Source organism: Meleagris gallopavo, chromosome 1, assembly GCF_000146605.3.
Source record: "Meleagris gallopavo isolate NT-WF06-2002-E0010 breed Aviagen turkey brand Nicholas breeding stock chromosome 1, Turkey_5.1, whole genome shotgun sequence".
Taxonomy (NCBI): Eukaryota; Metazoa; Chordata; class Aves; order Galliformes; family Phasianidae; genus Meleagris; species Meleagris gallopavo.
In genome coordinates, this window is record NC_015011.2 from 62285082 (window position 1) to 62297542 (window position 12461).

At 43.0% G+C, this 12461-nt stretch overlaps 1 protein-coding gene across 1 annotated transcript in view; it reads left to right on the plus strand.

Moving 5' to 3' along the window:
* Nucleotides 1–3122: 3122 nt before the first annotated feature.
* TMTC1 (transmembrane O-mannosyltransferase targeting cadherins 1) overlaps nt 3123–12461 on the plus strand; it is a 48607-nt gene continuing 39268 nt past the window's right edge. Inside the window, exons 1-2 of the mRNA XM_010714371.2 lie at nt 3123–3287; nt 11168–11281. Coding sequence (XP_010712673.1) covers nt 3124–3287; nt 11168–11281 — 278 coding nt within the window. The 5' untranslated portion in view covers nt 3123. The remainder of the gene's footprint in view (nt 3288–11167; nt 11282–12461) is intronic.

A 12461-nucleotide genomic window follows, 5' to 3' on the forward strand; every position in this document is an offset into this window, starting at 1 on the left:
AAAAGTTAATTCCTCTCCTGTTTATAAGTTCTAAGTATTGGAACGCTGCAGTGATATCTCCCCTGACCCTTTTCCAGACTGAACAAGCCCAGCTCTCTCAGCCTGTCTTTATAGGAGATGTGCTTCAGCCCTTTGATCATCTTCATGGCCTTCCTCTGGACCCACTCCAACAGCTCCATGTCCCCCTTGTGCTGGGGGCCCCAGTTCTGGACACAGAACTGTGGGGGGGGCCTCAGGAGGGCAGAGCAGGGGGGACAATCCCTTCCTTCACCCTGCTTGCTACCCCTCTTTTGATGTAGCCCAAGACTGTTGGATAATAGGTTTAGAGATATTGGAGACAGTTGTTTTGCATACAATTTTTGGCACAGAAATCACTAATGCACCTGCTTTCCTGGCAGCAAAGGACATGTGAGTGCTTTATAGTCCTTGCTGCAAAACCTTTTAGCCAGGACATTTCCAACCACTCTCAGCCACAGGTTGGGACTGAAAAATAGATGTAATAGGAAAAACTGTGCAGAGATGCAGCTCTGCTGACTTGCACTGAAGGGTTCCTGGCAAAGCAATGAAGTAGATCTTCCCCACCCTTCCCCTATTGATTTGAGACAGGGAATTGTCTGAAGTTTTAAGACAAACTTACCAGATTCACACTTTCTGATCCTTTTCCTTTTCCCTTTTGTTGAATACATGTGCATTTTATAATACAGATACATTAACTTTAGACTAATTAGATGTAATTGTGGCACAACTACAGACCGGTCCTAACTTCATTGGAGCAGCTTTGCAGTTTTGGGTTCCTATGATTTGGCTCCATGATCGCCCTCTGGCAGCCACTTGGGAAACCATTCCCCTCACTGTCCATACTGGATCCTTGCTGAATGTGGAAGAAGAGACTGGAATGGGCTGCCCAGGGAGGTGGCTGAGTCACTGTCCCTGGAGGTGTTCAAGAACCGCGTGGATGTGGCACTGAGGGATGTGGTCGGTGGGCACAGTGGTGTCGGGTTGGGCTTGGACTAGATGATCTTAGTGGTCTTTTGCTACCTTAGTGATTCTGTGATTCTATGATTGCCTTTGGGTTACTGACTAGTAGTCTCTAAGGGAGCCCTGAAAAGCACGGAGACAAATCACAGCTAAGATGGACCCTTACCCTCACCCCTCTGCAGCCTCAGTGTGCAGCTGTCACAGATGCTAGAAAATCTCCCCTGGGCGGGAAGCAGCAGCCTTGCAGTGCCTGTGCAGCCTCAGTGCAGAGCTGGCCGTGCTGCCGGGGCCAACATCCCTAGCAGCTAGGGCAGGGTTTGATAGAAATACCAAGACATTGACGTTTGCATATTTTGTTTTCTGGAAGCATTCACCATTCTGTTTGAAAAGGCCCGTTCTCAAAAATGTGAAGGTGTAGGGAACGTCTTTTGAAAACAGCTTTGTGCTAAAGCAATTAAGTAATGTTTATGTCAGATAATTAATTTCAAGGGAAGGATTAAATTGCTAAAAGGCTAAATAACAGAGTGAAAACAATCTGCAGGTTTTCGAGGCATTTCTCATTGGGAAGGGAGGGCTTATTACTGAAATTAGCTTTTCGGAGTTGTAAAGGAAGGTTCAGCAGCTATAAAGGCTGGGTTGTTTGGCACCAGCATCTCAGTTTGTGGCTCTAAGTGTCTGCTTGCAATTAATGTAGGTGCAATAAACATATGTGTGCAAAAGAATTTGTGGAAAAAAAAACAGAGCGAGTGCTGTAAGAAATGTGTTTCAGCCAAATGCAAGTGTAGTTAAGTGAAAATAAATATTGACAACCGCATCTGAGAAATGGGAAAATTCTAACCTAATGCCAAAGTTCAGAATGATCTCTGGAACTGATGTTTTTTCTGTATTTGTCTCCTAAGTCTGTGCCTCTCTCAGTGCCCTATATGACACTAATATCCTGCCAGAGGTGGCACCTGGTGCAGATCAGTACACAGCAGAGGTGGCAGGTTCTGATCAGCATATAAAAGCTTCCTCAGTAAGAATGATTGTCCCTTTCTGTATAGCATATTAGCACTATCCCCATCCTTTCATGGGACAGAGAAACTATGGGGAAACATGTTCACGGTTCCTCAAAGATAGGACATTTTTCTGTTTTCCAGATAGACTTACACTGTATTGCATACTTGCTTGCAATGTTACCTCTGTACAGGAAGTTATGTTTTTAGTTTTTCTTCCCTTCTAGCAGTCTCACCGGGACTCCTCTCTAGGTAGAGCCCACATAGTGGTACAGTCACAGTGCATCCATGATCCCCCAAGTGTTGTTTCAGATCCTTCTGCTCCCTCTTTTGTTTGGAGAGAGCTGCCAGGGCTAAGATAGACTTTAAGTCTGAAGCTAAATTTTTATCTAGTGAGAGCTGTAGCTCAATATGTAGTATTTTGGGTTAAATAGTTACAGATAAGCTAATGAAGTGCCTCAGGCAATAGCAATTGAAGTTCCCTCGTAAAAATGCTGAACAAAATTAGCGGTATGCTAAGTACAGCAACTCAAAGCCCTGAATTTCCAGCTCAGAGGGAGTCACTGGAAGGATGGGCAACATTTGCATGAAGTAATTAATAATTACTGACTTAGTGTAAAGCTATACAGGAGCAAGACCTCAGTTCAAAACACGATTCCCTCCAGAACCTTTTGGAGAGGCCTCTGACCCCCCTCCAGCTGTGCTTTACTCCTCTCCGGGTTCCATGCTGTGCAGACCAGCACTAATAGCAACCGCCACTGGGGCTGTTTGCTCGAGCCTTCATTGTGCTGTAATGCTTTTCCCTTTGGTAGCACTCAGTATTACTGTTATTACATGACGCTTTGCTAGCTTGCTGTTGGGAAAGGCAGCTGCCTTGCACGGAGTGGTGCAGTCTACCATTACACTGTGTGGGATTATGCATGCTACTATACTTCTGGCATCTGGGTCTGTCATTTAGATTAATTTGGAAATTACATAGTGACATGAGAAAAAGTGCTGCTGAATTCGTGTTTGTTATCTTGGACAATATAATTAGTTAAAAAAAAAACAACAGTAATTGTGTAAGAAATGTGATACTGAATGGTGTTGCATGTAAATTGGAGTACTAGAATGTAACTGTACCTTTTCCATTTTTCACTTTTTTTCCAGTATGGGGTACTGCATCCTCTTTGTCCATGGTCTGAAAAAGCTGACTACGTGGTTAAATAAGTGGAGAATTACTGTTCTGACTCTCTTTGCTTTACTGCTGCTGCTGTTCTCTTGGAAGACCGTGAAACAGAATGAAATCTGGCTCTCCAGAGAGTCCCTGTTCAGGTACGGGCAGCCATGGGAGAATACTTGTGTTTTCATATTGTTTAAAATAAGTTGTGCCTATTTGCTACATGGAATAAATGGTTTGCTATGTCACAAGGACTAGTCCAGCTATTAATGCAGTGGTGCAATTAACATTTTGATTATTATACATAAAAAAAGTCACCACCACTTACTTTCTGTTTTTTGACAGCTGTGCAAAAACTGGTGTCAGCACTTTATGTGCGTATGCACAAACTTTTGTTCTGGTAATAGCATTTTTAAGACACTGCTTTTAAATAACTTCAGTGCTGTAGATTTACCAATAATGTAATGCTTTCCTTTTTAAAGACATAGCAGAATTTTGTTGCAGCCCAACAAAACACCATAGTAACCCTATTGAATATATTGAATTTTCTTTAGCAATATTCTTAATGACAAAAATGAAATGCAACAAAGTGCCAAGCTTAATGTACCATATTTCATTTTATTTGATTACTCTTTGCCAAACAGCTCTCTTTATAACCTCATTTATATATTTTTCTGCATCAGAACAGACTGTTTCATTTTGTGTTTTGCTAGGAAATGTATTGCATTTGCCTCCAGCTGCTTTCAGCAGTTGTCTAATTGTGAGGTAATTGTAGAAACGCAGGTGATTTGCACACTGGTTGCTTAGCTTTATTTTCTAACTTATTGGCCAGAGCAAAGTTTAATTTACTCGGCACTAAAGAGTATGAAATCACTTTTTATGTGTACCTTTCAGACTTCAGGAGACACTCTTGAAGCGGTTGGAGCTCTGTTAGTGGAATTTTGTTTTAAATGTAGAGTAGGGCTTTCTTTACTCCAACACAATTCATTGCCTGTCTTTCTGAACCTCTGTTTGCTGTTCAGACAGCAGCAGCCATGGTGACCAATCTGGGCTCTCACAGCTCCGTGTTAAATGTGGTTCCAGTCCAAGCCATTCTGGTTGGTGGTGGCCACTTGCAGGAAAGCCAGACAGCTTCCCAAATTGGGTGACTCTCTTGTTGAAAGGGGGTGGGAAGATGGCAATTCCATATGTTGTGCATTTGGCATCATCTGTGTATCGTTGCATACGGCTGTGGTCACCTGTGTTTAAGAAAGATGAAGTCAAACCAGAGTGGATGAGAGGAAGCTATCTCTCACTCTTCTCTTCCAAGAGAACCCCTCTTGGGATGATTCAGTGTGCCAGAGGGTCTGTAACAGAAGAGACATAACCCGTAGTTACTTCAGCTTAGTTGGATGCAAATAGAGTTATAGAATCATTAAGGTTGGAAAAGACCACAAAGACCATCATGTGCAACTGTCAGTCCATCACACGGTGCCCAATAACAATGTCCTTCAGTGCCACATCTACACTTGAAATAGACTTGTATCTATCCAGATCAAATTCAGAAGCCATAGAACTGTGTTAGTGCAGCACTGAGCCAGAGCTTGGATGGACACAGTGCTCTGAGGTAGGGATTTGGTCTTGCCCACAGCATTATACTGGACTAAGTAGGTGGCTTGGGTTAGGCTGGCCAGCTTGGGTTTTTTGGGGACAAGTCTAGGAAAGATATCTGTCCTAGGCTTTTGAGGAGAAGGCAAGAATGTAGGTGTGCTCATGCTGGGTTACCTGGTATCACCTCAAAAGGCAATTGGCAGCAGATGCCTATAAAAGCAATTTAAGAACCAGACAAGCAGCAGTGATGCTTCTCTCAGTCTTTTCCTAGCTTGCACTGATCTCCAGTTTAAAGACTTCCTGAGTCAGGATTCATTTACTTTTTTTTTTTTCTTTCTTTTTTTGCATTTAACAGCTGCTGATGGACTTTTCTTCCATTAATGTCTCTGGCTGCTTTTTCAAATCTATTTATAGTTTTGGCTTCCATAGCATCCTGTGCACTGGGCTCCATCGTTAAATTACACAGTGTGCAACAAAACGACTTCCCTTTTGTATGTCATGAATGTTCTGCCTGATCATCTTTCTTGCTTTCCTCTAGTTCTGGTGTTTTGAATGAGTAGGGAGCAACCTACTGATCATTTTTCATGTGCCTTTCGTGTCTATACAGCCCAACCTCTCCCCAAGACCCTCACCCAGAGCTGCCTTTTTATTGTGCTGGAGTCTGCTAGTTTTGAACTCTCCTCATATGGAAGCTGTTATGCTTCCATATCAGTGGTTTCTGATCCTTCTTGTCACTATTTTTAGGTGTTTTCCAATTCTAACCTATCCTTTTGAGATGGAGACCAGAACAACATACTCCATTCAGATTTGCAGCTCAGTGCTATAGGGCCGTTTTCTGGTTGTTGTTCTCTATTTCTTTCCTATTAATGTCTATTTCTATAAAAGTGTCCACACAAGCTCCAGGATACCTATTATGAGTGGAAATGTCTGATGTGTAGACACCAATCTAAAACTTGTGCCTGTAACAGAATTCCATTTCATTTGCCGCTTTCTTGCTCAGTCTTCAATACTGCGAGATCCTTCTGCAACATTTTTTAGTTAGCTTTAATTCCTGCAGTGTGATTCATGTTGTCATTTGTAAATGCGTTGTCTCCCAGTTTGATCTCGTATTCAGATCTTTTGTGAACATATGAAGTGGCCTAAGTGCCAGTGCATGGCTCTTGGAACCCTGGTGTTGTAGTCTTCTCCATTTAGGAAAACTTTTCACCTACCTGTTCTCTTGCTGTATTTCAAGCAGACAGTGATTCACAAGAGGACCTTCCATCTTATTCCACGATGCCTTAAAGAAATGGGAAAACTTCAGTGAGGGATTTTATCAAAAGCCTTTTTAAGCATCCAGGTGCACAACATTGAGATGATTGAAACTGACTGGGCTTTCATAAAAGCTTTCAATGGCTTTAGTATCACGTGCCTGTTGAGTCTATCAAAGAACAACGGATCTGTTCACCTAACTTCTTTCTGCAAAATACAAGGTTGAATTTTTCCCTGTTGGATTGTAGCTATCCAGAAGTTTGTTAGATCTAGTTTTATTGTTTTATTGTTTCTCCTCAATTACTTGAACAGGAAATCGGACTTGCTGCTCTGTCACTCCCCATATCCTTTGGGTGGAGGCAGCTGACATCATATTCATCATCTCCCATTTCTCCTATATTAAGGCTCATTTAAATGATAGGTTACATACTGCAGCTAATAGCAGCTTCACATTTGATTTCCTTTGGAAAAGTTTGCATGCTACCAGACCCTGTGGATTTTTAGGTGTTCTTGGTGTTGGTTTGTTTTAATGCTTCTCTTAGTACCACTTTAGTTTGAGACACTGCTTTGGACTTGCCCCTCTAAGGAAAGGTTCTAGTGTGGGAACATCCTTCAGTTCCCCTTAGTGAGCTCTTCTGTTGTGGCCTTTTCGTCTTCAAGTATTACTTTTAGAACCTCAGATATTTCCTTTAGTGGGAATTTCTTAGGCTGATTTTCTATATCTGATGTATTGCATTCTTAGCTTTGATATCTTTAGCAAATTTTTCCTTATATCTGTTTTGGTCTGCCTAGTTATGGTTTATGTTAAACTGGTTAAAGTTTATACACTTAACTTTTTTACCTCTTCAGCTGCAAAGTTTACTTTTTAAAAGGGTGTTTTCCATTTCTCATAGCCTTCTTTATTATGCTATTTAAGCAAGTTGGCATTCTGTTGTCCTTTAAGATCTTTTTTCATAGATGTTACACATCTGTTGAGAGTCTATAATATGGTATGATGGGAAAGAAATACAACAGTGGAAGACTGGAAGAAGAAGATAATTTCATTATCTAAGGAGCATAGAGGCTGTATATGGAATGATGTTGAGAGGAGTGAAGGAGGGAGAAGTGGTTGGAGGCATGTTAGACAGCAATAAATTAGAAAGGACAGAGAAGGAGGAGGAGATAAGGAACAGTAAAGCAGTTTGAGAGAAAATAATAAGGAAACAGAGTAAATCTATATATGGGGAAAGGAGACATAAATCAACCTAGTTGGTAGTCTGTGTGTGTGTTGATTTTTTTTTAAAGAAGTATGTGCTGAGAGGATTTTTATTCCCATTCTTAGTTCTCTATTCTTCTTCCTCCACTTGCTGCTTTAATTAATTACTGATTCTTCCCTCCTCTCGTTCTTCCTCTTCACCTCTCCTTTCAATTCCTCCATTTGATTAGATGTGTTTCTTCAGTGTCAGTCTGTCTTAATTCCTTCAGTTCTGTTATACATGCTTTGTCTGCACTTTTTTTTCCCCAGGAGATGTAGATGTATTCTCAGCATGTTATCAGTTTTGTACTTTGCACCTCATCTTTTTTCATTCTCAAGGTTTGCCCTGCTTTGACACAGTGCTGCCAGTGTCAGCACCATCACCCTCCCTGCTCATGGCTGCCACAACTCTTGGGCTCCAGTACAGGGTCCAAATCTGGAGGAACCAGAAATCTCTAAGTCCTGGCTACCTCAGTGAGGAAGAGAATGATACCACCTGAGGAGAGGATGCATCTACACATTTGTGCATAAGTGTGTGTGCAAGGGCTAAAAGTGAGAAGCAAATGACCCACAAGCATAAAAAAAAATAGCTATAGCTATTTGAAGCATAAATTTCTAGAAGCTTCAAATTTGCCTGACTGCGTTAGCAGGTGGAGAAGGAGATCCTGTTTGAGGCTCAGGCTCCAGCCAGAGAGGGCGAGATGAGGGCTGTGGGCTGACCCCTGCATCCGCTGTGTCAACCTTCTCAAGGTTTGTGAAGCTGCCACGTTTCCTATTACTCCTAGAAAGCATTGCGTGCACAGCTCACATTTGTGACAGTGTCTGGAAGTAAGGCTGTAGCCAGTAAAGGAACTATATAAAAGTGGCTCTTTCTTAGTTGGCAGTTCTCCCTCCCTAGTCAGGTCTGCTGACCTCAGTAATGTGTAAAAAAAAAAAACAGTCAAAAACAAAAAAAAACAAACAGGAGAAAAATAACCAACCCACTCCAAAGGAGACATTTACTGCTGTGTGCTTTTGTTAATTCTGAAAGCCAACTCAGCTAAGAAGAACAATTTCCCTTCCATCTTCTCTAGAACGGTTCAGAGTCCCATGTTGATATCTGTGAAAATCAATACAGGGATATGAGGCCAGGGACAGTGGCTGTTGGGATCATCCAGGGAACATTTTGCCATAGAGAACCTTTATTGGTGATAATGATTCCCAAAGCAGAACGTATCACTTCAGTGTCCCAAGGTTCCTGCTGAGACAGGAGTGGTCTCGTTTCCTTGCAAACCGAATGCTCTTCATATGAAAATCACAGAAAATCAATGTATTTTCTACTCCAGACTTTGCAGAGTGGGACAGGCGCTGAGGAAAATAATATCATGGGAGACTTTTGCAGGCTAAATGGGATTTGGATTTGAGGTTGGAAGTGCCAGTGACATTTTGTTTCTCTGCGTTATGACTAACAGGCTGCATCCTTTCCATGGGGAGGAAGTGCTACGTAAGATGGCTTTCCTATTGCTTATTTTCCATTTATGTTATTTAGTACTGTCGTGGAAATCAGAAAGGAAGGAAATGCTCCTGATGAGTGACATTGAATCTCAGTTGACTTGTTTCTGACTGGCTGGATAGTGGGTCCTTAGGTTTTCAGAAGGGCATGTGTGCTGGGTTGGGAAGGAGGGAGACAGGAGAATTTGGAAAAGAAGTTGGAAAAAGAGATTGAAACTGTGAGAGACTGCGGGCTTGCGGGAAGCAGAAATGGAAAGCCATTGTGTTCTGCTTTGTTATTTATACTCCACCCTTTCCCACTTGGCTTTCATTTGTGGACATTATTGTTTCCCCTGTCAATGAGCAAACAGTGTTCTCAGCTGGTCAAGAATCAATTAGCAGAAGTGTTTGCTTAAACTCTCCAAAAAATCCAGTCTGCCTCCAGCCGGGTGTTTGCTGTGCTGCTGACAGTGCGGAGTCCACAAGCAGTTTGCCTCAGTCATTGCTGTGTGCGTTTGCAAAACCAAACACCCCCCCTCCCCACCAATGCAAGGAGAATAAATAGGTCGGGGAATGTGAGTGGTGTGATGCAGAAGCCAGCATCATGATGACTCGAACTCAAGCCAGTTTCTGTTTCCTATGTCACCCCCACCCCCAGCAGAATCACACAGATGAAAGAGCTTTATCGGTGACGTTTTAATAAATGGGACCAGCAGGATTAGTAATAAATTCTATTTAAAGAGAAACAGCCCAGAATTAAAATATTTAAACATATGCATCTTACTGTTAAAACTGTATCTCATTAGAACTGCAGTACTTGTGCATATGTAATATACTTCCCACCATTAACTCAGTGTGCTGTGTTTCAGCGGGGGCTATAACAGAGCCAACAACTCATTGCACATAGCTCTGAGATGGTAACAGCTTTGAGTCTGCGTCTCTGCCTGTAACGCTGTCACTGATGTAATTCAAACCTCTCTGTATAAGAATTAATATTCCGGTAATGCCCAGAGGTTGTAAGTGTGTAGTTAATAGCTCCCAAGGCCAATGGAAATTAACACAGCCATAGCAGTCACACATTACTTGCTGCTGGTGCAGTATATCTTTGTGAAAACTAATATAGAAAATCATTCTCTTAAGAATAGCATCAATTAACTGATTTAATTCAGCGATTAGTCACAAAATGTCTTATTCCTGTAGTGCTCCCAGTAAGTAATTTGGAAGTACCTGATGATTAGGAAGCCAACTGCAAGGTCTATTTTTGATTTCTGTAGGCAAACTGTGGCTGTGTTGTGCTGAACTCCGTAAGGCGGCCGTGGGCGAAGCTTTGGAAGCTCTCACAAGAAGGCATTAGTGACGCTTGATGCCACTGGCTGCAGATAACCAAAAAGGCAACAGATTTGCCACTAAGATTCTCCAGTGCCATTCAAAATGAAATTCCTAACAGAGGGCTTGGGCACCTGTGGGTGCCTTCTCCCCAATGTAGAAGCTGTTTGCAGCCTCATCTTTTCATGGTTAACTTCACTGCCCACCCTGCTTAAACAGCAGAGACATTGTAGGCAGAGTAAGGCTTGGAATGCCCTTACTCCTGAGTTTCTTACCTTGAGTAGGAAGCATAGAGCTAGTGGGGAGGAAGGAAGACAGCAGCTGGCAGGGATCTGCTTGTGAGTGAGAAACAGTGTTTTTTCTGCTTTTACATGAACAGTTTAATCCACTTTTATTTCCCATTACCTCAGAGAGTCCCTATTTATGTGCTGGAAAAAATTTCCCTGTTAAACAGCATTTTGACTTCTCTGGCTTCTTGCAGGGGAAATGTTTCCATGGTGTACGTGCTCTTGAGATTTCTTTCTAACTATAACCTCGAAGCAGCATTTCCTCCAGCTGTGCAAGGTGTACCTTGTTTTATGTGCTGTCAATTAAGTAAATAAGCACATGCCTGCTCTTCTCCTTTTGTCTTTGCACCCTCATTATTAATTCCAAACATTCAGTCCAATCTGCATAGCAAGGAGGATGAAGGGGAGGGCTGGGTTGGCTATGCAGTCACATATCCACGGTCATATGTTATAATCTGAGAGCATTCTACTTGCCAGCTCAGGGCAAGAGTCGTTTTAGCCCTCCCCTCCTGATCCCACTCTGCTCAGTACTGTGCTGCATATATATGTGTGCTGGCTGGGTGCTCGGTGTGCTGTGAATCCCCTCTAGTGGCTGATGCCTATGGAAAGCATACTTCTTTCTGGTGCCTGCAGCTGACAGATTGAAATCAGGGTTTTCATAAGGTGCTTTCATGACACTCAAGTTTAAGCAGGGCTGGAGATGAGGGAGCCTGTTACAGCTGTATTACAGAAAGTACTGCATGCTTTCCTGCTGAATATTAGGCTTTTTAGGGTCTTTCAATTTAACACATTGTATTTTGAATTACCACAGTGTCTCACCACAGGGAAAGTTGCCATGCTAGTGCTTACGCCATCCTGCTTCTGTTCCTTTTTGCAGCTCAGGAGTGAGGACTCTACCCCACAACGCCAAGGTGCACTACAACTATGCCAATTTTCTGAAAGACCAAGGCCGTAACGTCGAAGCGATCTACCACTACAAAACTGCTCTCAAGTAAGTTCCCTGAAGCCCCAGCTAGGCTTGCACTGTGTGGTGCAGCCCACCAGTAGCACACCCCTTCCTGCCAGGGGCTGCCTGCTCCTCACCCCCCAGCTCCTTCCCTGGGGACAGCTCAGTTTTCGGAGGTTAGGAAAGTTCCTTGGCTCAATGTTGCGTGTGTCATTAAAAGAGGGAGCCTGGCTTCCCTCCAGATCCATGTGTGTTTGTGTGTATACTTCAATATGAGATATAAATGTTACCATAGCTACACATTGAGCAATGAGGTGTCACTTACTTGGCTGAATGTGTGCTGGTAAGCAGGAGGTAGTTGTCATAAATGCGTTTTCAGGTTCCTGGGCCATTTATCTTAGTAAATTGTTAATGGTGCATGCCTGGAAAATGCCAGTGCTGTAGCCATCTGAAGTAGAGCAATAATAATAGTACTTACGGCTTGTATTGAGACTCCTGTCTGCAGAGCTTTACATGAACACTAAACTAATTGGTGCTGACAATGCTCCTGTGCAGTAGCAGGTAAATATAATTACCATAGCTCTGCAAAGGGGGAGGCTGAAGCAGGAAGGTGAACTGCCTTGCTTATAGATGCATGGTAAATCTTGGCCAAGGGCAGGGCTTAATATGCAGGATCACCTGGCCCAGGCTGTGCACGTGGTAGATCCTGGGCGACACATCTCCTGACCCCACATAGAATAGGGGCAGCTCCCTGCATGCGGTGTTCCTCCATTTGCTGCCCCACAGGGGATGCTTGCCCAGGGCTTTGGATGCTCCCTGCTGCCCTCCGGTCCTGAGAGAAGGGACTAGCCGTGTGGAAAGGTGTGCAGGTAAAATGGGAGTGGCAAAGGAGAGCCAGCATATAGGGTGCAGACAGTGCCACCGGGAAAAAAGGCACATATGGAAAGGGCAGACAACATGAGGAGTGGCTCTAGTGGCAAGAACAGAGCTCAGCACAAAAGGGCATGTCAGGAGGTGCAAGAAATATTCTTTCCTGACATGTGGTGTGAGAGGAAACTACACCTATGTTTTATCTTCTTGCCAACTGATAGGGTTATGCCAGAGACTCTCAAGGGCTCTTAACCCACCCATGAGCTGGGAGGGCAGGATGTTATTTTGTCAGTAAGGATTGAGTTAAACTGGGTGAAGGTGATTTTTAGATTTTGTGTAGCATCCTTTTCTCTTT